The sequence below is a fragment of the Watersipora subatra genome, chromosome 9, assembly GCF_963576615.1.
Source record: "Watersipora subatra chromosome 9, tzWatSuba1.1, whole genome shotgun sequence".
NCBI classification, from domain to species: Eukaryota; Metazoa; Bryozoa; class Gymnolaemata; order Cheilostomatida; family Watersiporidae; genus Watersipora; species Watersipora subatra.
This window is the reverse complement of record NC_088716.1, coordinates 20,751,121-20,778,054: the sequence shown is the minus strand read 5'-3', so window position 1 is coordinate 20,778,054 and position 26,934 is coordinate 20,751,121. Positions and strand designations below refer to the sequence as shown.

The 26,934-nt window shown below is 36.2% G+C and overlaps 1 protein-coding gene across 1 annotated transcript in view; it reads right to left on the bottom strand.

Annotated features, from left to right (window-relative positions):
- Positions 1-11,179: 11,179 nt before the first annotated feature.
- The window catches only part of LOC137404881 (dnaJ homolog subfamily C member 11-like), a 53,502-nt gene continuing 37,747 nt past the window's right edge, over positions 11,180-26,934 (bottom strand). The window contains exons 10-14 of the mRNA XM_068091108.1: positions 23,619-23,774; positions 19,391-19,570; positions 19,189-19,285; positions 15,934-16,063; positions 11,180-11,409 (exon numbers count right to left, since the gene is read on the bottom strand). Of these exons, the coding sequence (XP_067947209.1) occupies positions 11,378-11,409; positions 15,934-16,063; positions 19,189-19,285; positions 19,391-19,570; positions 23,619-23,774 (595 nt within the window). The 3' untranslated portion in view covers positions 11,180-11,377. The remainder of the gene's footprint in view (positions 11,410-15,933; positions 16,064-19,188; positions 19,286-19,390; positions 19,571-23,618; positions 23,775-26,934) is intronic.

The following is a 26,934-nucleotide window of genomic DNA, read 5'->3' as shown; positions in this document are numbered from 1 at the left end:
CACACAGATAATTTGTACTTAAGATTGTCTAAAATCTGCTTTTGACTTGGTTTTATAACTAGTGTTTCGAACCATGCCAACATTCCTATGTCTGTAAGTGGTGGCATAATATTTGATGCTAATGGTATGCATCATGTTCATAACCCAGTCAGCTAGTATTTAGTGTCCTTCTATTCTGTATAAAAGGCTTTTGAAGGGCAGCCTGCCAAGCTAGCAGAGGCTTACTCCAGTAGAAATTTGGCTAAGGTTGTACACTAAGTTTAGTTTAAAGAAAACTCAGGAGGGTAGTGCAGAGTTAGAAGAGTGATAAGGCTAAAGTCGTAAGGTTGTCATAAATAAAAACATAATAGTTTTTCTACAATTAGTAGTTAAATAATGAAAATGTGTTAGAGTTTTTCTGCTGCAAAGACTAAAGTAGTAAGTGCAGTGTTACAGATTTTTACTAATGTAACGACAAACAGCTCTACACAGTCGTTTAAGACACTTCAAGCTAATTATCTATGGGGATCTTTGGTGCAGTTTTATACCAGCTCAGGGACGGATGATTTTGTGCGTAGGAAGGATAAATCTAACAGTAGTCATGTTCCTGAGTGACTGAAGAATGCCGTGGAAGCCTTTAGACAAATTTAATTAAATTATTTTACAGACAGCTGAAATTATGAATATGCTGTGACTGCTGATTATACTTATTATATTGTAGGAAAGGTAGTCTTAGAGCTGACAGGCAGCGCTATTGAGAATGGTCGGGTGTGTGACATGAACATATCTGGAGACCGCCTATTTGTAGCCAACCGTGATAGGAAGAACATAGCAATCTTTCAGCTACAACCATAGCTGTTGCCTTATCAGTCTGAGTTACTGTCTTCATTTTATTATGAACTATACCAAATCTAAAACAAAAGAATAAACTTAAGAGATGTAGTTGGCCAGTCTTCTAGAAAGTCTGTAAATTGTTACACACAACAAAGCTTAATCTGTTGACTTTGAAGAGTCATCAGATGAAGCTTGTTAATCTGATCAAAGACAATAAATTCATTGGCTTTGATTGGTTAAATGATAGGAAAAAGTTTCAATTTCTTTGATACTTCATTTTACTAATTGATACGATGACTTGTTTAGAAAATTTCTTATATTTGTCATAAAAGTCTTCATTTTATAAGCCCAATTATCAAATGTTATTAACAATAGAACCTTTACAAGACAATACTTTCTGTTGAAGAACTAAACATGTGAATCTGGTTTGGCTGCCTTGAAATGGCATTATAATTGTTAGTATTAGTAAGTTATCAAATATAATTATGGCATTTCAATGGAATGCATTTATTGCTAATAAATAGTTATCGTTTATTGTATTTCAGTTCTAGCCTTGTCATCCGTAGAGGCATTTTAATACTTCATTTATATATTATTGTTTTGTAGCACTTCCTGTTTCTTTTTTTCTGACACAAATAAGACACAATTGTATTATTGTTATATATAATCAGTCTAATTTCATTTTACTGGTCTTGTAGCTAAAAATCTTATTTTAATCAATAAAAGGAAAATGGGAAAAGGTCTAGATAATTTATATCTACATGATAAGTGCACAAGTATGCATGGACGATAGACCAGCCATCAGCACAACCTGCCCACAAAAACTTTAAAGACTAAAGAAATTGGTATGTAAAATATGCAATCAGCACAAACTAAAATTAACCATCGAAGCTAATTAAAAGTCTGTAAATTTCTTTGGCGTAACCCTTAGCCTCAAGGCAAACATCTACTCACCCTATGCCAAACCGAGCAACACAAAACTGTATGCTCATAAAAACAGTAACCAGCCACCAATTTAAATCAAAAATCTACTACGTAACATTAACTCACGACTAACTGCGCTATCCAGTAATGAGCATGACATTAGCAAAGCAGCAACACCTTACCAAAAAGCACTAAATGACAGCAGTTTTAGACACACACTAAAATACAAACACATCACGGCTTAGCCAATAATTCACATTTCACTCGTAACGATCTCTCACAGTGCACGGGTTGGCAAGTTTACTAGAATATTACAAATTATCGTAAATGTAAGCCACACGCATTGTTACCTAAACTCCAATGTGCGCTCATTTTCAAATTTTTGCATCTGTGATAGGCTCCACCCTTTTCAAACTTGGCTGATCATGCTTAGTCGTGACAGCGGTGATTAGCAATGATGATCAGGCTTAGTTGGCTGTCTAATTTCTCCTCCCTCAGCTGATTGTGTGTACATGCAACTAGTAATGGCTTCACTGGCTTGCTAATTGTTAGTGAGCCCAGCCACCTCACTAGGCCGAACCAACCACACAACCACCTCACACACCGCACTCACTTTTACCAAAGATGTGCATTAAACCTCACCTATATAGTCAACTGTTTACGGATATGGTTGCCTTAATTCAATATCCCACTAACTATTTCTGCTCTAGTTTTTATAACACAAGAATTAAGTCTTTCAAAAAACCTTCTGACTTGAAACTTTACTGATGTGAAATAGGTTAAAAGACATTTTTATAAGAAATTTTCATTGTATCTTAAATAACTTTTCAAAAGACGAAAATGTTTTTAATGTATTATCTAGAGCTAATAAGTTCAAGAAACCCAACTCATTTACACCTAACTTAGTTTTATTCGGTATTATTTATTAAAATAAATAATTTTATTTATTTATTTTATTCTTTATAAATGAAATTACCCAAAATTGAATAGATTTTACCAGAAAGTATCGGTATTTTTTTATCATTTGCCATTGTCTTTATGGTTCAAGTGATCTGACGGCTAGGATGTTTCAAGATTAAAATTGATAAAACTTGATAGCGATTAAAATATTTACACTAAGCAAACACATGATTACGACATCTATAATAGTTACAAAGAGACTGGCAGAATAAGGGCGTGCAAAGCTGTAACTTGAACGCAATAACCAATGTCAAGAATAGCAGTCATAGCAACTAGTGACAAAATTTCGAACGTATACTTTTCTAAGCGTTCAATGATCAAGTACAAGCAACAATCGTGATAAAGTTTTGTCAATTTCAATCTTGAAACATCCTGGCAGTCAGATTACCTCAAACATCAAAACCAATTGCAAATGATAAAACACTGATACTTTCTGATGAAATCTGCTACAGTTCAATTTTACTTCAGTTTCCATGACCTGTTTATACATTTCAATTAAACCATCACTTAGTCAACTATCTTTAACTGACCATCAGATCCTACTAAATTTACTGACAGCTTATTCTATCTAATTCTATTTCAAAAAGCTTAAAATGGTTGATATTTTTATTCCCTTTAAGTTAAAATAACAAACTATCTTCGAAATCCCTATTATTAATTAGCGAGGATTGAAAATGCTCTATTTAACATTTTTACTTCAACTCTGCCCCTTGCTATTTATTACTGTACTATTCTCTACTGACTTATAAATAGCTCACATATCATACATACACAGACTTCAACTCTGCTCCTTGCTATTTATTACTGTACTATTCTCTACTGACTTATAAATAGCTCACATATCATACATACACAGACTTCAACTCTGCTCCTTGCTGTTTATTACTGCACTATTCTCTACTGACTTATAAATAGCTCACATATCATACATACACAGACTTCAACTCTGCTCCTTGCTGTTTATTACTGCACTATTCTCTACTGACTTATAAATAGCTCACATATCATACATACACAGACTTCAACTCTGCTCCATGCTGTTTATTACTGCACTATTCTCTACTGACTTATAAATAGCTCACATATCATACATACACAGACAGATATATTTACTGGCCAATTATGTGAAAATATAATTTGAGAGTCAATTTTGATGCTGTTTCAATTCATGATTACTGAATGCAACCATCCATAAATAATAGAAATCTTAAAAAACTTCAACAATCTTTGAAAGCTTTATTTAATTATTATTGTAATAAAATAGGCTTGCTCATGCCTAAAATTAATGTGCAATGATGTTATAATAACTTTACTAATTTAAAATGTTTTGGCAAATTTTAATTGTTTTTCTGGAGTTTTTGAGGCAGCAATACAGGTATCAGGATCATTGCTCTAAATTGATTCATTCCATAATTTAAGATCAGAAACAAAGTGTCTTCTAGCTGAATTGTAAAGTATATCAAGCACACGATAGTTTCTAACATGTCATCAGTTACAAGATTTTAAAAATGATGTAATTTTTCTGATACCCTCAGGTTCGGGTCAGAAATACTTATATTGTTTATATCCATGAGATGTTGGCTCCCAATGATGCCAACATGATTGTTCCCTGAAATAGCTACCCTCAGTTAAGCTTCATATTAACAAGTTCTTTAGCAAACAATAGAGGAATGTAGTTGTTTGGCCTTTTCACAGTCAGTCTTGTTGAGTTACTCAGATCCAGGATGTACAATGGATAGCTGACGCGGTTGAAAAGACCTACGTAGTCTGATGGTGTAGAGTACACATTTCTGGCTATTTTTCGATCACAAATGAATGCATGGATATCTTTCAGCTTCAAGTGAGAAATTTGACAGGTTGTCTCCACTCTCCACTCCCAGACTCAGAAATTTCTGGTGACACGGGAGTGGATGGTAAAGAGTGGGTGTCAGAAAATCCTTTGTCAACTAACCCAATCATTATCAGCTTAATTTCCAAGGAGAGAAATCCTAGTTTTCTCATCAAGGTTTCGGTTGAAGTTGGTCAGAGAAAGCCTTTTGTTGTAGGATGAACTGTGATGTTGTGTCAGTTTTGCTACCATATTTCCAGAGTTTCCTTCACATATTGAAAAAGTTCGATGAAAATTTCCCTTAGTAACATTTCCTGTTGCCGGTAACTCTCTATAGCTTCCATGACCAACAATTCTACCACCTGTCAATATAAAGTCAGTTTCATAAAAACGAACCTTGCCCTACAAGCCTCAACACAGGTGTTTGATTACTCATTGTCATCAGCTTTGCAATCTGGTTGGTATAATCAACAACACATTCAAGGAATGTCGATGGTGAATCGCAATAAACAATGAGCAATGATAACGTTTGTGTTCGATCTTCTTTAGGCTTCTGCGAAAACATACGAATTTCCTTCCAGTGAGAGTTGTTCAAAAGATCCATTCGTTGTTTTCTAACACACACAGAAACATTCCAAGAACGCCAACACTGCATATGTTTGAAATTTTGTCAATCCTAAAAGTTTTGGTCAAAGTCCAAGCTACGACATCCTGGCTCCCTTTAACTTATATGCTTTCAACTCAGGCTATTTACAGATAACCTCCCTGCTAAATGCATATTATAATTAGCTTTCTATGCTTTACCAGCTTTGTAGCAGAAACATGAGCTTTTCAAGAAATGCATGTAAAGACACGCTTGCTTATTTAAATATCTATTACATTTGCTTATGAAAAAATAACACTCATTGTAATAGAATCTGGAATCTAAAACCTAATTTCATTTATGAGTGTACTTGAGTTAGGAATTACTAACTTTTGTAAATTGGCTGGACATCTTAAAAGTTAGGTATTTTTTATAACAAAAACCATCATATAAATTTACTAATAAACAAGTATCTAACATTGTTGATTGGCTGCATGACATTCTTTTTTCCATTTGCAACATTGTAATCTAATCCAGTTCAGCAAAGTGATGCACATTTGGAGAATAAAAACCTTCGTATTACGCCATTTGAAGTTATGTTGAAGTAAATTCTACTCGACAAGGATAGACAACTCCCAACTCAAGAGCGAGTTCACACAAACTTGATGAGTCAATAAACAGACTTGTGGGTGAGCCGATAACCAGACTCGAGAGTGAGCCGATAAGCAGACTCGTGAGTGAGCCGATAAACAGACTCGCGGGTGAGCCGATAAACAGACTCGAGAGCGAGCCGATAAACAGACTCGATGGTGAGCCGATAAGCAGACTCGAGAGTGAGCCGATAAACAGACTCGTGGGTGAGCCGATAAACAGACTCGAGAGTGAGCCGATAAACAGACTCGCGGGTGAGCCGATAAACAGACTCGCAGGTGAGCCGATAAACAGACTCGCGGGTGAGCCGATAAACAGACTCGTGGGTGAGCCGATAAACAGACTCGAGAGTGAGCCGATAAACAGACTCGTGGGTGAGCCGATAAACAGACTCGAGAAGGAGCCAATAAACAGACTCGATGGTGAGCCGATAAACAGACTCGATGGTGAGCCGATAAACAGACTCGATGGTGAGCCGATAAACAGACTCGATGGTGAGCCGATAAACAGACTCGAGAGTGAGCCGATAAACAGACTCGTGGGTGAGCTGATGAACAGACTCGATGGTGTTTTTTCTCAACTATTACACCCTAGCAAGCCAAGCGCAATAATTCTTGATGTTCGGTCAATAGCACTTATAGTGAATGCAGCTATGATACGCTGGCTAATATCACAATGCTAAAGTCAGAAACAGTGACAAGAATGTTATACCTATTTGCTTTTCAAACTCAAGCAGAGCTTATTTGTAAAGAACGCAGTATCTTTATTGGTGTTATATCTCTCAGTACCAAACAGTAACACACCAACAATGATCAAACCGGCAGGTTATATAGCAATCCCAAGAAAAATCCACAATTGATTGGCTGCACAGTAATCAGGTCAACCAATTCCACAATAACATATTTCGAATACAAAAACGATAACATTTGTCACTAACTAATCACGCAATACGAGTATTAATAATTTTTTTTAGTGTTTTTATAGTAACATGCAAATCTTAGAACAATATGGTAATAAATGGTTAACATAAAAAATTGCTAGTATCACACATACATACACTCTACATTGGACAAGTGTTAAGCGTGCGCCTTATAAATGACTATTCAAATTTGTCTGAATTGTGATAGATCCGTTGAGTTAGCAATTTGAAGCTCCCGGATTATAGGCTTAGAAAAGACGTCATCAACTCTTACGCATTCTGACGTCTACAAATACGGGTACACACTGATTGACAGCTCATTCGCTTTTACAAGCATGAAGTGGGGTCCAAGACCATTCGCCCATCAGTAGATCCTATCGGGGACGACAGTGACCCTCTCGGGCTACTGGACTCCCCAGTCAAAAACGATTTTTGAGTGCCAGTAGTCTCACCAACCACCTCAGCCCTTTTCAGGGCTATCATTTCCATTTTAAGGGTTTTGTTCTGCGACGACAATGGTGGAAACGCGGTGTCGTACTTGTCGTCCACTTTTTTTATTACAATGTCATTCAGCCTGGTGGACTGAAATTTTAACAGCTGAACCAATTAAACACTTTCGATCAATAGTTGATATTTTCAATAAAAATCTAATTCTCTAGTAAAACCAAATAAATGAATTCAAGTCTACATTTGAAGACTTTAAACCATAACTGTCAGGAACAACTTTTATTGTATATCCTAGGTAAATCAGCCACGCTGATTCCGATTTTGTACTCAAAATAAAGATTAGTCCACTAACCTTCAAAGTAATTTAGGCTTTTTAAAAGCGTTTCAATATCCGTTTCGAAAACAACACAATCGGCATTACAAGCTCCGCCCATAAATATGTGACGAAACCTAGCTTTTTCAGGAACGGAAGTTAGGAATGTTTAGTCCGATTTAGAATAATAGAGATGGGTGTCTTAAAACCCATTATCTAAATCCAGCCTGTAAAATAATTTCAGTTTATTATGTAAAGTATAAAAGCTATTTAAAATTGCTCGTAGCTTGTTACATGATGTTTAAATGGGCTGAACGCCGAAAAAAACGAGCACAAAAAGCTAGTTTTATCACAAGCTAGCGCTGTTATCGCGCTTTTTTAAATACGCAATGCTAAATAGCTTATCTACTTTTCAGAAAAGACTGATATTATTTTTAAAGCTGAATTTAGATATTAATGCATTTTAAAACACACATCTCTATTATTCTAAATCGGTCTAAACATCCCTACGTAACTTTTTTCCTAAAAAGCTAGGTTATGTCACATATTTATAGGCGGAGCTTGTTGTGCCGATTGTGCTGTTTTCGAGACCGATATTAAAACGCTGTAAAAAAGCCTTCATTACTCTGAAAGTTAATGGACTAATCTTCATTTTGAGTACAAAATCGGAATCGGCGTGTCTGATTTACCTAGTAAATACGTTAAAAGTTGTTCGTGACAGTTATGGTTTAATATATTACAAACATGGCTATATTCCAAGTCACATTTTACTTCTATTTCCATACTGGTTTTACCTGGTTTTAAGGGAAGTCATGTGACCGGCTGAAATAAGTAGTCTATCTTAAAGCAAATATTACTGTTTTACTTTTACCAGTTCAAAAATATAAAAAATTCTGAACCTAAACAGTTGTGCTTTTGTTTTGTCAGAGTGCATAGATTTGTTATATTAACTTGTTTCATGGTCCAGCACGAGTCCTGTTATTTATTTTTCTGGTAAGATTACAAACTTAGCACTACTTCCATAATAATTCATTTTGCTCAATCTTCGCTTGCTCAGCACCATCACAACTTTATGTGATTATAATGGTCAATGGCAGCATCTGTGCACATCTACATTTCGGGTTATTTGGCTTGTGCAATAAAATTTTTATAATATAGTTTTCTGCAGTTTTTGTTAAAAATGTCAAGAATGTACTGGCTGCTATCTTGAATCAGCCCAGACCGATTCAAGCTAGAAGGCAACTTGGAGCTAGTGGTTCCAGGGCAGCCATTTATCAAAAATAATGAACAATAGTTTCATGCGGTGGTCGAACATGAACGACCATACTTTGGGCAGGGCTGCCACCATCAGGTATATCACCACTTGCACCTTGCTCAGCCGCAGGCATTTGCGTCTGTCATGAATGTCAGCTGCCTTTTGTCCACAGTTACCACATAGTGTTAAAAAATTGCTAAACTCTGGTGAGCCACTATGAATGGCATCCCTAGGATAGTATCCCACTGATGCGGCTCACCATGAAAGGTTTCTCAGTCAATATGTCCTGCAACTATATTAGCAGTCGAATTTGTATAAAGGTAGCCAGGTGCCAGAAGACAATAGGTCGTGGCCATTGTTGTACTCTATTTGACCTCGAGAAAAGGATTGAACACTTGCTTGCTCAGCAAATTCTTGGTCCTCTCAGTATTGATTGGGAACTAGAGGAATCAACCTTCTAGCTTTCCTAGGAGGAAATATCTAGTGGAGTTCGCTTGACCCAAAGCCTGTGCTCTTATCAGTTCTACACTTTTCAGCCTACCGCTTTTCAAAGAAACATTTGATTCATCAGGCTATAGGTTAGCTAAAGATAGCTGGAGATGGTCATAAGGCTTTCAAGACAGACTTCCAGTATGCCATGGGTCTAGCTTTCCTCGTCCTTCATCAGTACGGTTTACTCTTGTCTACAGTGCTTAGAGTAGACTGCATTCGGCTGGTCCTCCTCCTCTAAAACTGAAATTGAATTCGTGGGTGTAGACTCAAGTTTTTCCACAGCCTCGAAATAGTTGTGTGTAGCCACACAAAACTCTTAACTTTGGAGTTCCTTTGGACAGTAGCCAAAGCTGACTTTCCGGGTCCGGTCAGTTGGTTGGCATGCCTGCTGCAAGGGTTATGAGTTGTGGGGCATTTGCGCAACTTCCAGGCTACCCTATTGTTATGCCCCTAATCATTTCCCCATTTCAGGCATTTCTTATTCTTGATTTTGCCAGGCGCACCTTTTTACCCTACTGTTCCCGCACAGAAGGGCCTCTATTAAACTGTTAAGTTCCCTCCACAATTGTTGCACCTGTTTGTTCAGCTGCTGCATCATCTGTGCAAGCTGGCCATTGACTTGGTCTAGTGCCACCAACACCTCCCTACGCGGCTTTCCCTCCGTGACCCTGACGAGAAGCTCCTAGTGTTCCCCAATCCAAATCTGGAAAAACAAATACCAGCTTGCACCATGTCAATAAATATGGGAATGGATACCGCCAGTAAGTGCTGTTGCAAGCAAGGGTTGTTCAGCGTGATACGCGTTGGCCCAGTAGAGATCCATGAGATAGCTCTTAGCTGTTCAGACTAGCCGTTTTATGCTAATGGTATGTTTGTGGTGGGTTGCCTGTGTGTTCCTCCAGTGACTCAGTGAGCATTCCTCTAATATAAATGTATGTCTCAAGATACTCTGTAAACTTTTATTGAACTGATTTTCCTGGCCTTGCACACGCCTTTGTAAAGCAGAGACCCAGCCTGCGCTAACTCCGGGACTGTTTGGTCTTTTTTGAGCAGGCAGCTGTCAAGCTAAATTGGGTTGGCTTTCTTCTTCTAAATCCCAAGAGACTGAGCAGCCTTTCTGTCACTCCGGCCGGGCTGACTCGCCCTCCCGGTTGAGTCAACCAGCTAAGATTGGCCAGCCAGTGTCTCAGATACGTGGCCTAAATGGAGGCTGGCGGGCCTCCGCCACTCTCGTAGTTCAGTGTTGGTAATATATCGCTGAGCGCAGCATTAAGCAGATAATCCTAAACTTTTGGGCATGTGTATGACTGATAATTTTGTAAGACGTAGACCTTTATATAGTAGCTTTTTGTATATACTTAGACACCTGTATTCCATCAGGGTTCGCGATGAGAACCTAAAAACAATCCTCGACTCATGTCAGAGTTCAAAGCGGTTTGACTTTTTGTATTTTCTATAAAAGTACTTATTTTGTTCATGATTTTGTGTTCACCCTTTATGTTGTCAGCCCATGAACAAAAGACAAACTTGACACGTTGACACTATTAATTTTAAACTGCTCTTTACCCAGTCAATAACTTGTCTTAAGTTATCTTAAATCTTTGTTTATACTCATCACACATGTAAATTTGGATAATACTATAGTGGGAATCAAATTTTTTCGGATAACTGTTTCTGATGCTTTTTTCAAATATTGTAATTAATTTATAAAAAAAATTGTTTCTCCTTCAAAATTAAAACTTGTGTATTGATTCTAATATGACTTTGCAGTAATAATAGTAATAATAATAATAGTACTTGTTTTTTAAAGTTGTACAATAGCTCATAAATTCATCAACGGTGATTTTACATAAGGCAGGGTTTGGGGGTGTTGACAACAAAGAAGGGACAAATTGGTGTATTAGTAGCTTTGTAAATTGAGCATATATCGTTTTTTGTTTTATTTGCTGCAATAGTTCTTCAATAAGAGTCAAAGATGGTATAAGTGGTTCAGGAATACTTTATTGCTCTGCATGCTGTGTATTTCCATTTAAAGCATCAGCAACGAAATAAATAAATTGATTATTGTTATACCATTATAGAAGCTGCTTTGCACACAAAAAGGTAAATTTCTTAAATCTGAAGCTATCAAAGATGGTGGCACCTACGAAAATGAATCCTAAACTAATAAGCACCTGAGAGTCACTGGAGGGTCAGCTACCAGCAGCATTGGACATCAAGTGACCTGCAACAGACAGCAAGTTTTCAAATATCACAAAATGACTGGAATGGCAGAATGGTTGAGGTACGGGATGTTCCAGACATAAAACAATGACACTGCCTGTCAGTGGGTGTGTGAATTCGACCTTGACTGACAGCCAACACATTTTTTAAATACTATAGGACCTTTAAACCTACTGCATAACAAATATCACACTAACACACAACATAACAAGATTTAAAACCGCTCCATAGAATTGCTATAAACTTTCATAGTTACTAATGCATAACGATGGGAATACAGCATAGTTAATAAACACATTGGTAATGGAGTAGCAGTACCCGCATGTGAAATAAAAAATTCTTCAATGGAAGCATTTCACAGAAATAAATCAAACATATTTTCCCTGATCAGGTTAACAAATTCACAGACTCATCCAAAGCTCATTTAAAACCACAAACAGTTTGCAAGCAATTGCTCTTGATAGGCAGTTTCTGTACAAGAGACAACACTTTGTAATCTGTAAAGGTAACTCGCAATTATAAAAAAGATACGGTGGCCCTTCTACTTATGAAAGTAATTTATTCTGGAGCCTTTTATAAAGAGAAACTGATTTTACCATATAAATTCCATAAGCCTTTCCAAGCCTCCACAAAACTCAGAGATAAGACTTGTATAAATAATAAAGACAAGTAATGGTTAATACCTATAAGATACACATATTAGAACTATTTTATGTACAGTACGTAAATTATTATGCCGAGTAGTAAAAGTATACAGACGCTCCTTAATTTACGAGCAAGATAAATTCTGAACAGTCGTTCATTAATCAAATTTGTTCGTAAGATGTCTCCGACTATAACATGTGCACTCCTTACGGGCTAAAAGTTTATCATTATTTTCATGAAAATCGTTTTTAGGTAGCAAAGCGTAGAAGTTTTGCTTTGTTAAAAAATTGTTTGGACACTATTGATTATTTTAGCAGAGCAGAAAGAGAGTTAAGGTCAGCAGTCACTTTGGAAGTTATTGAACAGTCAGAAGATAAAATCATTCAATACGAAAGTAACAACCAGAACGCAACTTGCCAAACAAATGATGCGAGTATCTTTATGGAAAAAATGTTAACTTCTGTTGCTGAATACATTATAATTATGGTTTGTTTATATCCCTTGTTTTTAATATATATTTGTAGCATTTGATAAATTATTATGTCACTTATAAGCTTGCAATTTTATACCTTATTAATTATTAGCATCACTGCTGTTATCTTAACTCAGCCCACAATAAATCGACACTCATAATTCTACTTCTATTGCACATTAAAAGCCAGTTTGGCTGCAAAATGTAGCAAACATATCAGTGATTACAATGAGCTTTTATGGAACATTGTTAAATATACATACCCTGCAGGATGAGATTATTCGATGGATTTAACAATTTGCGAATTCGCTTACTGTCAATTCCGCAAATTATTAAAATCCACAAATAATTGGTTTTATTTTTAACATATGAGAAAATAACTACTACCTCAAAATAGAAGCTAGTCCCTAGGCAGAGTTAGTAAACGTAGCTGAGTCCTAAGCTCTTTTAAAATCATCGCCAGGGGCCCAGGGCTTCGAGTTAAACCCATTGTCAATGCATCAAACTTCTTTACAAAATAATTCAAGATTGTTACAAGTTAATCAGAATTTGGCACAGCGTCATCATAAAAATCTCTCCTGCAGTTATTTACGTTGAAAAAACGCATAACTTACTACAAGTTGTTGGTTCACCAAAGGCTTCCAAATTGATGAATATGCGTGAAACCCTCTGAATTCAGTAAGATTTATAGCTTAGCATGATTGACATAAATTTCCTAACTAAATAGAACCCTAAACACGTGCTATAAGTACGTGGAAGTTTTACTCTAGTGCTAGCTGTTTTTACGGATTAATTTATTCGTGAATGTGTTCATCCGCAAATAATTTAGTCCACGAATATGCATGAAAAGACAATTCTCACGAAATTTAGCTCCGCGAATAATTTCATCCTGTAGGTTATAAAGGGTTACAGTGTAGACTGTAGAGTCTGTACGGGCAACACCCTCGTTATCTACCATTGTTCGTAACACAAATGTTCGTAAGTAGGTAGCGTCTGCACATGAAAAAGGAGAAAAGAAAACAGAGAAAAAATGAGAATAAGAAAGAATAAAAACTATGAACACTCTGCACTTTGGTGTTGGCCGTCCAGATGAGCCTAAGTGAAAACCACTGGAAGTTGGAGGAAGGCAGAAGAGGCGAGTTCTGTTGTTGTCTCAGTTGTTGTTGTCTCAGTTGTTGTTGTCTCAGTTTTGTTTGGTGAAGAATAAATGTTTTTAAAAGCGTAAGTAGAAGCATTTATTTACTTATAAGTTATAACTGCCGTCACATAGATGATGCGAAACTTGCATTACTAGAAACAAAAGTTGTGTTACTCTGAATGTGATAGATGATAACTCCAAATTACAAAATGAGAGAAAACAACATTTGTCGTTTTATTGAATTTTCTCAGCAAAAGGAACTGAATGAGATGCTGCCTTCAGAGCAGGGATTACGTCTTTGTCACAATTTCCATTTCCATAACATTTCCATAATTCATTTTCATATTATTTCCATTTCCATAACATTTCCATAATCTATTTCCATATTATTTCCATTTCCATAACATTTCCATAATTCATTTCCATATGATTTCCATTTCCATAACATTTCCATAATTTATTTCCATATTATTTCCATTTCCATAACATTTCCATAATTTATTTCCATATTATTTCCATTTTCATAACATTTCCATAATTCATTTCCATAGTTTTTTCCATTTCCATAACATTTCCATAATTCATTTCCATATTATTTCCATTTCCATAACATTTCCATAATTTATTTCCATATTATTTCCAGTTCCATAATATTTCCATAATTCCTCTCCATATTATTTCCATTTCCATAACATTTCCATAATTCATTTCCATATTTTTTCCTTTTCCATAACATTTCCATATTTCTAAAATGAAATTTCCATATCCATTTCCATAAAAATTATGGAAATATTTATGTTTATGGAAATGGAAAAGTAAACATTTCCATAATATGTTTAGCGATCCCTGGTGTGTACGTATGTGTGAGCGCTTGTGTGTCAAATGAGCGTGTGTGTGTGTGTGTGCAATCGTCAACTCTTCCCGAATATGTTGTTAATTTATACATAATATGAATATGATATTTGCTTGCTAATATACTTTATTTAGGGTCCAGGCAACATCAAAACTGTATGCTACCATTGCCTATAACTAAGCCAGAGATGATTTGAGATGTTTTGAGAGTTTCTTTCAGACTCCCTTAATAGTTTCTGTAATACCACTGATGTTAGCTGGGTTTGTGTGTTACCATTGTCCGTACATGTAGCCGAGCAAGAGACAATTTGAGTTAGTTTCTTCCAGACCCCTTTAATAGTTTCTGTAATACCACTGATGTTAGCTGTTTGTGTATTACCATTGTCTATTCATGTAGCCTAGTCTATACAATATAACTCCCCTCTGTTTATATCTTGGATTACGTGTATGTTACAATTTCCATAATTCAATTCTATATTATTTCCATTTCCATAAAATTTCCATAATTCATTTCCATAATTTCCATATTATTTCCATTTCCATACCCTTTCCATAATTTATTTCGATATTATTTCCATTTCCATAATATTTCCATAATTCATTTCCATATTATTTCCATTTCCATAATTCATTTCCATATTTTTTTCCATTTCCATAACATTTCCATAATTTATTTCCATATTATTTCCATTTTCATAACATTTCCATAATTCATTTCCATAGTTTTTTCCATTTCCATAACATTTCCATAATTTATTTCCATATTATTTCCATTTCCATAACATTTCCATAATTTATTTCCATATTATTTCCATTTCCATAACATTTCCATAATTCATTTCCATATTTTTTCCATTTCCATAACATTTCCATAATTCATTTCCATATTATTTCCATTTCCATAACATTTCCATATTTCTAAAATAAAATTTCCATATCCATTTCCATAAAATTATGGAAATATTTATGTTTATGGAAATGGATATGGAAAAGTAAACATTTCCATAATATGTTTAGCAATCCCTGCTTCAGAGTCACACCCACGAGAAACAAAAGTGCTAAGTCACAAAACTGATGAACAGGCTATAATTTCTAGAAAAATCTTTTGTAAGTCGAGGCAAAATTTTGACTGAAAGACATTTTGTAACTTTAGTTAATTTTGTAGTCTTTCATAAGTAGAGGTATAACTGTAAAACGATTAATTAATGGCGTCTAAAATTAATGGAATCATTTTATCGCCTCCGATGCAGTGCCAGCACATACCTCGCATTGATAGATGGATTGTCACATTGAATGAACATGAAAAAACTACTATGTCATTTTTATACTTTATTCACAAAGAATCTTGCAGCAAACTAGTTTGACAAATTAGTTTGGAATTGCCTTCCCACTCACAAATAAAGAGAACAACCACTCACCTTGTTTAGGAATAGAAATAGGCTCCTTGTCAGCAAGGGTCACATGATGAAGCTTATTATGAAATTTGTATCTAATGTAGAGTTGTTTCGCCTCCCCACAGCACGGGTCGTAAAAACCTGGCATTTCAGCCTGCGAGCAAAAATCACTTTTCATACGGTGATCGTACAATCACATCAAGGAAACAAACATGAATACATGTACACTACATTCATCTCTACTCTGATTTGAACAAGTTTCATTGTTGTACAGACGAAATAGATGATAGGATTATGAAATGCTATTAATGTCAGTACATGAGACTTGTCTTCACAACATCATTAAAGAATAGAAAAAGCATAATATTTTTATGCTTTATTATTTATCTAGAGGTGTTGACTGATGTTCTAAAAAAAGAATCAAGGAGATTGACTAACCAGAAGCTGAGATATAGTCAGCCAAACACAGGTCTACCAAAAAACATACGTGTTTTGGTAATCATCAATATATGACGTATGAAATCGACTTGTGTGCCATTGGTCAATTAAGCCAACTAATGCGCTCTCCAGTAACAATCACGGCGTTTTAATTGGTTCAATCCTTGGAAGTATAGAACAATCAAATTGGGCCTAACAATCATTGCTCTGAGAATTCCGAACCAGTCCCTCTGACATGTAGATTAGTTTTAGAATAAAATAATTACACGCATCTATAATTTCGCAACATTCTGCTATCACTTTCTACAAATTATATTAGTTACATCATTTATTCTATACGCAGTTATATTATTATTTTGTATAATATGCATTATGATTATTATATTAATCATAAAAAATAATCATAGATAAGATAATAGACCAATAGAAAAATCAAATCAAAAGTTATCGTTTTCTTTTCTTACAGCAAGAGCAGCACGGTCAAGTTATTCTTTTTAAGATTATGGCTGTAGTGAACTTACAGTCTGTTAATAGTGACGATAATCATGAAAATCAACTAAATGCTGCAGCAGATACACAATAGAAAAATGATGAATGAACAAAAATTCACATTCTCATTTCTTATTCTAAACGAACTGCAATCGTGGATGTCGCATATAGACTATACACGCGCCGTTCGTTGAACAGAGGATCTTCGGAGCATATCCGTGGAGATCGAGTTAAAATTTGAAGCACAATAGTCAAAATCTGCTCTTCTGTTTTGAAAAATCACGGCGAGGGGTTGTGGGCAAATGCCTTTACCACACAATGTTTGCTTGATTTTCCTGAGAAACCAGAGCTAGTCTGTAAATTATTTACTATCGCGAGAAGCGTTTTACATCTCGTAGCCAAAACAATCATTATACGTAACGGCGGTAAGGGTGCACAACTCCGGCACATGAACATTAAGTCGATTTTATACGTCACAGTTTTCGGGATTTTCGAAGGGTTTTCCTCTGATTCTTTATTAGGTAGACCTGTGTTTGGCTGGCTATATCTCAGCTTCTAGTTGGTCAATCTCCTTGATTCTTTTTTTAGAACATCAGTCAACACCTCAAGATAACTAATAAAGCATAGTAATATTATGCTTTCTCTATTCTTTAAGGTTGAAAAACTCGTAATTTATACTTTTTTTAATTTCCTGAGTCCCTAGTCTATTCTACATGTATTTTACTTTGTCAGTAATTATGCTTCATAACTGTCAGAATTTTGTGTGTGCTAGAACTAGATTTTACTGAAGCCATTATCAACGCTTAAAAATGTGAGCTCTGATTGGTCACCAAGCTGCATTTATGTACTTAAAATTAGACACTGTTTTATTCCTTAAAGGTTGACTTGCAACAAAATTTGCATTACCGTAAGTCCTTATGCTCAAGCCGTGCGGCTTGTCATTAGCCGCGGCTTCTGGTTCAAGGACATAGACCGCGGCTAAAGCCAAGTTTTTAAAACTTACGTGGGGCTTAGGACGGCTTCTCGATAAATGCGGTCTCTGTTCAGTTCCGTGCTATAACCATAGAATCGCAGTCATGATACACTTTTATGTACAGGGTTTAGGCGACCTACTCGTTTATTTTCAAGGTCATGGTTACGGAATACTGTACTTTAGACTGAAAAGAATTTATCGTTCTAATGCGATATGAATTCATGACACACAAGTGAGAGACAAGCGGTTGAGAGCGTGTTAATACCTGCTGACATCGAAGCAAATAAAAATTTAGCTGAGACATGACAAGTTGTTGATGCAAGTTTTCAGGAATTTTAATTCGAACTTGGAAGTAAAAGAAAATTATTTTCACAATGTACTGATGTAGTCTGTTTTCTTATTCAAGAGGACAGGGTATAGCGAAACCTGTCTCAACATTCTCGCTCCCGAAGGAGTCAAGGACGACAAAACCTCAGTCCGTTAGCTGCGGTCTGTGGGCATATGCGGCTTGTTGAAGGATTATTTTCTTTCGTGAGTCATCTGTTTTTGAGCACAAACCGCGCGGCTTGAGCATGAGGACTTACGGTACAGTTATTTAGTATCAAAATATTCACCATGTCTTACTCTGCTGTGCTGTATGTGCAAAATATGTGGAAATGTGATTACAAGCTCTTAAAAGCTCAAAAATGAACAGTTAATCGCAGCCATCGCAAAACCGCCTTTTCGATTATCACCGGTGACCAACAGGCTCGTCATGATTATCAGACAATGATATGTACTCCTTCGAGCTAAGGTTAAAAAATTAAACAAATTTTTACGGTAAGTTATAAGATATCAGTGCTGAAAGTGACAGCATTACAATGACGATAAAACAGATGCGTAAGAACAATAGACATACTTTTATTGAATGCGTGAAGTATATTTGTGAAAATATTTCGACCAATGAGGTTGCGTGAAAGTGTAAACAGAAGCCATATTGTACAACTATGTTCCATTTGAGCCGTTTTGGAAAGAGATTCTAATCTACGGCGGTTTTATGATGGCTACGATTAACTGTTCGTTTTTGAGCTTTTAAGAGCTTGTAATCACATTTCCACATTTTTTGCACCTACAACACAGCAGAGTAAGACATGGTGAATCTTTTCATATCAAATAACTGTAATGTGAATTTTGTTGCAAGTCAACCTTTACGCTTCAATGGCAAAGCGACTGCACTTGACTTGGATGTCAAGGTCACGACACGTACGCTAAAGTAGAGAGTGTGGCTGTCTACACAGACAGTTTATAATGCTCGCATTACCAAACATGCTTACTCCTTATATTAAGCGTAAACACACTTTTGTAGCTGAGATGTGACCTTAACAAAAATCATAACTTACCTTAGAAACATCGGAGGGAATCCGTAGGGATGAGTCTTTTACTTGATGCTGAAGGGCACATGTCACGTTTAAAACATATTCATCAGCTGTTTCAGTTCTGCAAGCAAATAACAAAATATGCTGTCTGTTCTTTCCAGATGTGACTCGTGATACATATCTACACGGCCTTCCTCATCTGTGTCTATATTCTTCAAACACCTACCTATGCTCTCCAATATGGATTCGGCCATAAAGAGCCTTGACAATTACCAGTCCGGCAATGCTCTCCTCGTGAATTATGATTTGCTGGACGGAATTGGCCATTAGTTCCACCTCTTCCTTCGCTGCCGCACGCCTCTGTTCCCGAGCAGCTTTGTGCTCTTCTCTCTTCTTCTCCCGCTCTCTAATAGTTATAAGAGATTATTGACTAAGTTTGCGTAAATAAAATATTTTTTATTAAAATCATTTCATCAATTAAATTAAAAATGACCAAACTGCTTAAATATGTAATACAACCATATAACTCCCTCTAACTAAAATGGCAGGACATCATACATTTCAAACAAGTAATCAAAATTACTTTATGGTTACTTGTTTAACATGTGGCTGAGATGGCAAGTTTGGTCGACATAATAATAAAAAGGTATGCTGTACTTTTTTGCTTTCAAGTGAGTTTGTTCTATTTCCTTGGAGCGAAAATTGGTGAGGATTAAAAAAAGTAGGGTGTAATGTGCACCCTCATGGGCAGTGGCATAGCTAGTCATATCTATGCTACCATACCAAGCAGTACCCAATAGCCGATATCAGCTATCGCAACCATAACGATTAGTGATGTCATTTTGCACAAAGTTTTCTTCTGATATTTAAATTGCAATCAAGTTTTATTAATTTCAATCTAAAACATAGGGACAGCCAGATCACCTCAAACATCAAGAGCAATCTAGAAACATAGGGACAGCCAGATCACCTCAAACATCAAGAGCAATCTAGAAACATAGGGACAGCCAGAACACCTCAAACATCAAGAGCAATCTAGAAACATAGGGACTGCCAAATCACCTCAAACATCAAGAGCAATCGAAAATGGTAAAAAATATCGACACTTCTGATGGAAATTAACAAAAATTCTGTGTAAGTTCATCTTCCAGCACCAAAATCTGAAGACTTAGGAGAGGGTTATTGTAATATCTGTTCGTACTTAATAATAGAGTTTTAGATTTAATTTTGATCAATAACAAATTTATTTTTTTAACGCTCCTTCTAAATGCAGACGATAAACAAAACTCTTCAACTGGCCGTCAATCATTTCGGTCATGTGACCATAACAAGAGGATAACTCCAACATACAAACCATATTCGAAATACTTTACTAAACACTCACTACAGGTATGTAGAATCTGATAATTTTTTTTATTTAAAAGTAGGGAAGTATTATAGTTTAGTAAGCATTATACTTGAGTTATTACAATAGGTTGTTTATTCAACACCGTTAATAATATTACGAGTTTTACAACTATTAAAGAAAAATAGATACATCAACACTTAATGTTGACATGCAACTCTTTCGCTATTAAATTAGTTTCTTCAACAGGACATAATTAAATATTCGGTCAAACCTAATAATTGACAAAGGCGCATATAACCTATCATAACTTTTGAATGGCATAGTCTATAATAAATTCTTCGGTACCAAATTAATCAGTATAAAATTTTACAGCAGCTCATGCCATAGAAATACCACGAATGCACTGCGCGATGAACTTGGCCACCTTTTAACCTTTGCTAAAAAAACTGAACATGTCCGAGTCGTATTATTACTGAGGAAGACAAACATAATCACCCTCAGTATTATTATTGCTATATAAAAATCACCCAAAGTCGATAGATCTGGATTTGGTGAAAATTTGCATCCGCATTGTGTCTGACACGACTTGTCATTGCTAATGAAAAATTCTGGTAAAAAAGAAAGTTCTTGCAAAACGAAACAGCAATCAAAATTTGTTGTAAACATATTTTCTATTGTCTCAACGAATACAGACAATGGATGACTTTTGTACCGGATAATGTACCGTTTAAGTACAGATATGATAACTGATTAACTACTCACTAATCAGAAATGATTTGTACGAAACCTGGTAAAGCCGCATCATGCGGCTTTTGGCCAGGCATAAACGCTTCGCCGGGCCGTACCACGCAGCTCGTCGTCGTGAAAGTGTTGTCTAAATCACAATCAACCAATTGAATACAAGATTTCTAATGCTGCGTAAGTCCTAATAGAATACTATTAGAATCCTAATATGATTCCTAACAAAATTATTCCTAGAAACGAAGAACTCCTAGAGACTGAGTCAGACACAGATTCTTAAAATGCTGCATACTTCAACTTATGCCTTCTTGTTTGTTGAAATATTTTTCATTTCTGTCAATTGTAGAGGCTCATCCTACACAGGAGCTTTTGCAAAAAATGTCAGCAAAACTACAGTCTGTACTAAACAATGGCTGCAAACCAACTACAGAGGGAAAACAGCTAATGCAAACTGAAATACACATGTTAGTGATGAACATGGACACAAACATCTTCAGCATTACGAATGACGGTAACCTCATTTAATTTATATGATTAAAGGTTAATCTCACTACAGATCTTAGGCTATCTGGTTTTCAGAAGCAACAAACAACGAAACGCAGCACCAAAAGGTAACATTAAAGGCAGCCATATTATATAACTCAAAACGTCAATATTTCAATAGGAACATTAAAGTAAACCAAGTCAACTTGCATAAAGAGAACAGAACGTAACTCAGGAAAGAAAGTTAGCGGGATGCCAGGCTTTAGTGATCATGAGCAGACAACTCATAGCCATAAGTTCAATAGTCTTTGAATTTTTGTTTTGTAACAGAAGCTACACATACGCAGCAACAGTAATATTAATCGTGGGTGATTTGTAATCTATTTATTTAAGTCTCAAAGTTTATGTATTCTCCGTGATGCTATAGCGATTAGTATCTAACAAAAAAATCCATGTGGCAGAGGATTTGATCTTACAACCTTCCTTTTACTCAGTGGTGTGCTAACCGATTGAGCTACGCGAGATGAATTTGATTCATTGGGCGATATGAGTGGTTAAATTACGCATAGCGACTTTGCACTTGGCAGCAATAACACGTCACTAAAGCTTGCTCTCACGGCACTTATTAATATGTTTAGCGATACAGATACTACCTTGCTCAATTTAGCCATTGGAAATGTGTCAGGCTGATGGCAAGTGGCAGGCAACTACATTACCTGCCACTGCTTATAAGCTGTTTTTAATACCAGTGCAATGCCAGGAATTCCGCTAATACACTTCTTATGTAAAGCCATAGTTTATCTCAAAAATATGCCAAGTCATTTCCCACGATCCATGTGGTCACAGAAGTTGTCTGTCGCAAGACACAATCAGCACAACCAGCATTTACTGAATCAAAAAGTGTACAGTCAGCAGCATGTTAACATAACTGGTATTGTACTAACCTCAATGCGCTATAAACACAAAAAAAGCATATTTATAACTTTTAGTTCCATAAATGGGAAACTACGGATTTTTGGTCTTTGTCCGCAAAAAGTAATATCTACACTAATTTGTCGTGACTATAGCTATTGTTCATTGGGCATCAAAAACAGTTCTTACGAAGGGCAACTGTTTTGCTGCCATTTATCATGTGGCATACATGTATATTTGAAAACAATACCATGAACTGCGCATATGTAAAATAAAGTTTTTGATGTCAACAGATGTCATTTCAAAGGAGTATCATCGAAAAACTTATATTGCGGGATTTGCTTTATAACCAAAAGACTGAACCGCAGCACCTTCAAATGTCCATTGCCACCAGAATTGATACTAACTGGCCAATAGTTGTCATAGCCTGCTCATGCAGTTGCCAATCATGCTGAAGCTGTTACTGGCGAAAATCACTGATACCAACCTGCTTGTATTTTTCAGTTTGATACCGCAATTTATAATTTTCTCATGACTACTGCTTACCACCACTGACACCAACTTGCCCGTAATTGCCAGTCTGACCACACAGGTGCCTATCCCTCTATAATAGTTGTCCCGACCTACCAGCAGTGGCAACAACCTGCCCGTAATTGTCCTATCCTGATCACATATATAAATCTCTAGATGGCTGTCACAAGCTACCAGCAGTGGTAACAACCTGCCCGCAATTGTCACAGCCTGACTATGCAGTATTCTATTTGCCAATAAAAACCATGCCTACTTGCCCTATAGGGCAAGTAGGCATGGCAAGTAGGGAATATGCATATTAAGGGCAACTTGCCCTTAATATGCATATAAAAGTCACACCCCGCTTATCCTGTTTTAAAACCATCAACCTAAGAGCAAAACCACTAAAAAACCTCACAATTAACATATACCTTTTAAAAAACCTAAGGAGAATACTTACATTTCTCGCTGTTTGTTGAGGTAAGGAAAAATTAGCAGCGCCCTGGCGGCAGCATAGACAAGCGTTGGCAACAACAGGCCATAGAATATAGCAGTTGGTTGAATTTGACTTGACATGTGTAATGGTACCGCATACTTCTGCTTGCCTCTTGTCAAGCTGAAATAAAGAACCATTGATTTACCAAAGCAATAACAGTCAGAGCTTTCGATGCCCTTGAACATCCTTATATTGCACTTGAGCAGGTCTTTCCTCTTTTACAACGTAACAATGACTTCATCACTATTGCTAGATGAAGAGCACATAGGTCTCTGCATAGTGCTATTTTAGCACTGCTAATCACAATAAATCTTAAAACGAAGCCTTAAAGATGAATTTAAACAATATATTGACAGATTTTATCAGAAATTACCAGCATCTATCTATCGTTTGCAATTATTTTTGGTGTGTGAGGTGATCTGCCAGGATGTTTCAAGATTAAAATCAACAAAACTAGATCGCAGTTAAAACGCTAAAAAATGTTGAAATGTCATCACTAGATGCGCAGTTTAATAATTAATATTGGCTAATGTACTGTGTTAACGTTGTAGTGTTACGGGTCACTATCTTCATTCTGTCAGTTTCTTGTCCAAAGTGCAACTACAGATGTTACAATCACACTTTTGCTCAAACCTGAGCCTTTTAATTGAGATCAAGTTCTATCGATTATAATCTTGAAACATCTTGGCAATTACATCACCTCAAACCAAAACAGTCGCTTATGTTAGAACAATATCGATATTTTCTTGGAATATCTACTATGGTTTTTGTAAGTTCATTTTTAAATGACAAGACAATAACTTAGAGCTAATCTGACTGTAAACTCTAGAGACGGTAACTCACTTTTTGCTGTAACCAGCGATTGCAACCACGGAGAGAGATATCACTTGAAATCTAGGAAGGTGACAGAAGGGAACACACGGAAAGTAAAGAACAGACTGACACCTGAAATCACCTGACACCTTTTCATGTTTATTCGTGCTTCTGATCGACGAAATAAATTAAGGACATGTTCAGATTTTGAATACATACTAGTACATGAGGTACACGTGAAGCGCATCGATTCCATCTATTGTTCTCACAATTGTAAGAGAACTAAGACAGATTTCGCAGCAATAAGCACATGATTGCCAATCGTCATTAAAACCACTAAAACCTCTTTATAGTTTAGTGTGTGTAGGCTATCAGAACTAAACACATGCTTTATAGCATATGCATTCAGTCAGTGTATGATAGAAACATTTTATTAGATTCAGCAGCCGATCGACAATAGAGTAATTGCCACGACAAGCAATAACACTGAATGCAGCATGCACATAATCACTTTATGTAAATGCATTAGACTGCAAAAAACAACTAACACCTATTTCAACTATTGATATGATTTAGTATTTGTTAATTGTATCCTTCTAGGTACATGATAGAGATACACATACAAGTTTATGTAAAGAAACAAATTGCAGATAAATGGTTATGTATATTAATGTATATAACTACATACATGTATAAAGATAAATGGGTATGTATATTAATGTATATAACTGCATACATGTATAAAACTAAATGGACTTTATGACTCAAAATTTCTTGAGGCAGCTGTACCGCTGTTTCAAACTTGGGGGGTCATCTCGTTTCGATTGATGGTTTGGCAAAATGGTGCGCTTTCGGACAGTGCTATGTATTCCAAGGTGATAACTCTACGCATGTCTGTATGATGCTGTTGTCTCATCAATTTACTACGCAGTCCGAGTAATCGAGCCGACCGTGGAACCGGAGCTCTTGCCATTAATACGCCAGAATGGCCCAATAATGAATGTTCCATATGCTAACCTCATACTGAAGTCTGGAGGTCGTGTGTACATAGGTGCATTCATGCAATGCAGTGTATATGCTATGTTGTATATTGTGTTGCATTTAACATGGGATTAACATCAAGCTGGATCAGGTGTGTGTATGGTCAAACGGCTAGCGATTTAAATACATGTTTCATGAGGGCAAGTGCTAAACAATCATTACTGACACATATACATGTGTACGTAGATGGTGACTCTTGGTTACATTCTACACAGCAGGAAGCTTTCATTATTAAATGTTGTATTCTTTAGTATAAAGTATACATACAAACAATGTACATCGTATTGGTTCATCAGAAAAACGAATAGCTGAGGTGAAAATTAGAAATTCACCATTATGTAAAACTACATTTGGCACTATCAATCTGATTTAAGACAAGAAACTATTTTCAGTAAAAAAATTCAACTAGCCCAAAAGAAATATGAAAAACAGTATGACTTATTGTGTTATACAAATTTGAAGCCTTTTTAAAACTTGCATACCAAAATAAGAAAAGAAAACCACTGATTGAAGTTTGACAGAGAGGACCCTGTCTAACAATGTCTGATTGCACATCAAGAAAGTCAGGTTTATTTGATAGAGTTTGTAGGTGATCAGACGTTGAAGATGATGGATTATCTCATTGCGTGAAAGCAGTTGAGGCAGATTAGGTTTAGGGCTGCGTTGAGGTTGAAGTCTTCAGCAGGTTGTGAAGGTCGAGCTGCATACAGATGGACTCGATAATACTGATGTCAAATGTTGGAGCAAAAGAATTTGCATGTTTGTCAGCAAACTTGGGTGGCTGTGGTTCTACGCTATCAGCAGCAGAAGCAATGGAGAAAAGAGATTTGGAAATTTGGCAAATCCAGCTTTTCGAAAGCAGTTGGTGAGGGCAGTTGGTATGATGGTTCTTCAAGCTAAGTTGGTCATGGCATGGATTCTAGCAGATTGATGTTTTTGGCAAGAGATCGGATGTCAATAGTATTGATGGTAGCTTGGGTGAAGTCTACTTTGTTGAGAATAATGTCACACAATCGATTCCTGGAATGGTTCTTGAAGCAGCTGATACACCTACATATTCAGTGGCTTAATGAGGGAGGTAGTGCTGGGTAGCAAAAATTCAATATGGATGTTGGGGAGGCTTTTGATGACCAGATGGGCATGGCAGTTGTCAACCAGCAGCAGAACCTTTCAGTCTTCGATGTGCATGTCTTTAGCAAAGTTCCTTGATACAATTGTCACACGGCGATGTCGTCATCCAAGCATTTTGTTAGCAGCAGGCTGATAAGGCAGACTGGAGTGTATTCATTGTTGCTAATTCTACTTTGTATTGTCATGTGTTATGTTTGTTATGTGTTATGTTACTTTGAATGTTATGTAGCCTTGTTTGAATAGACATAAGTCACATCATTTTGTTCTGTTGTTGTAACATCGATAGTGTGCATTT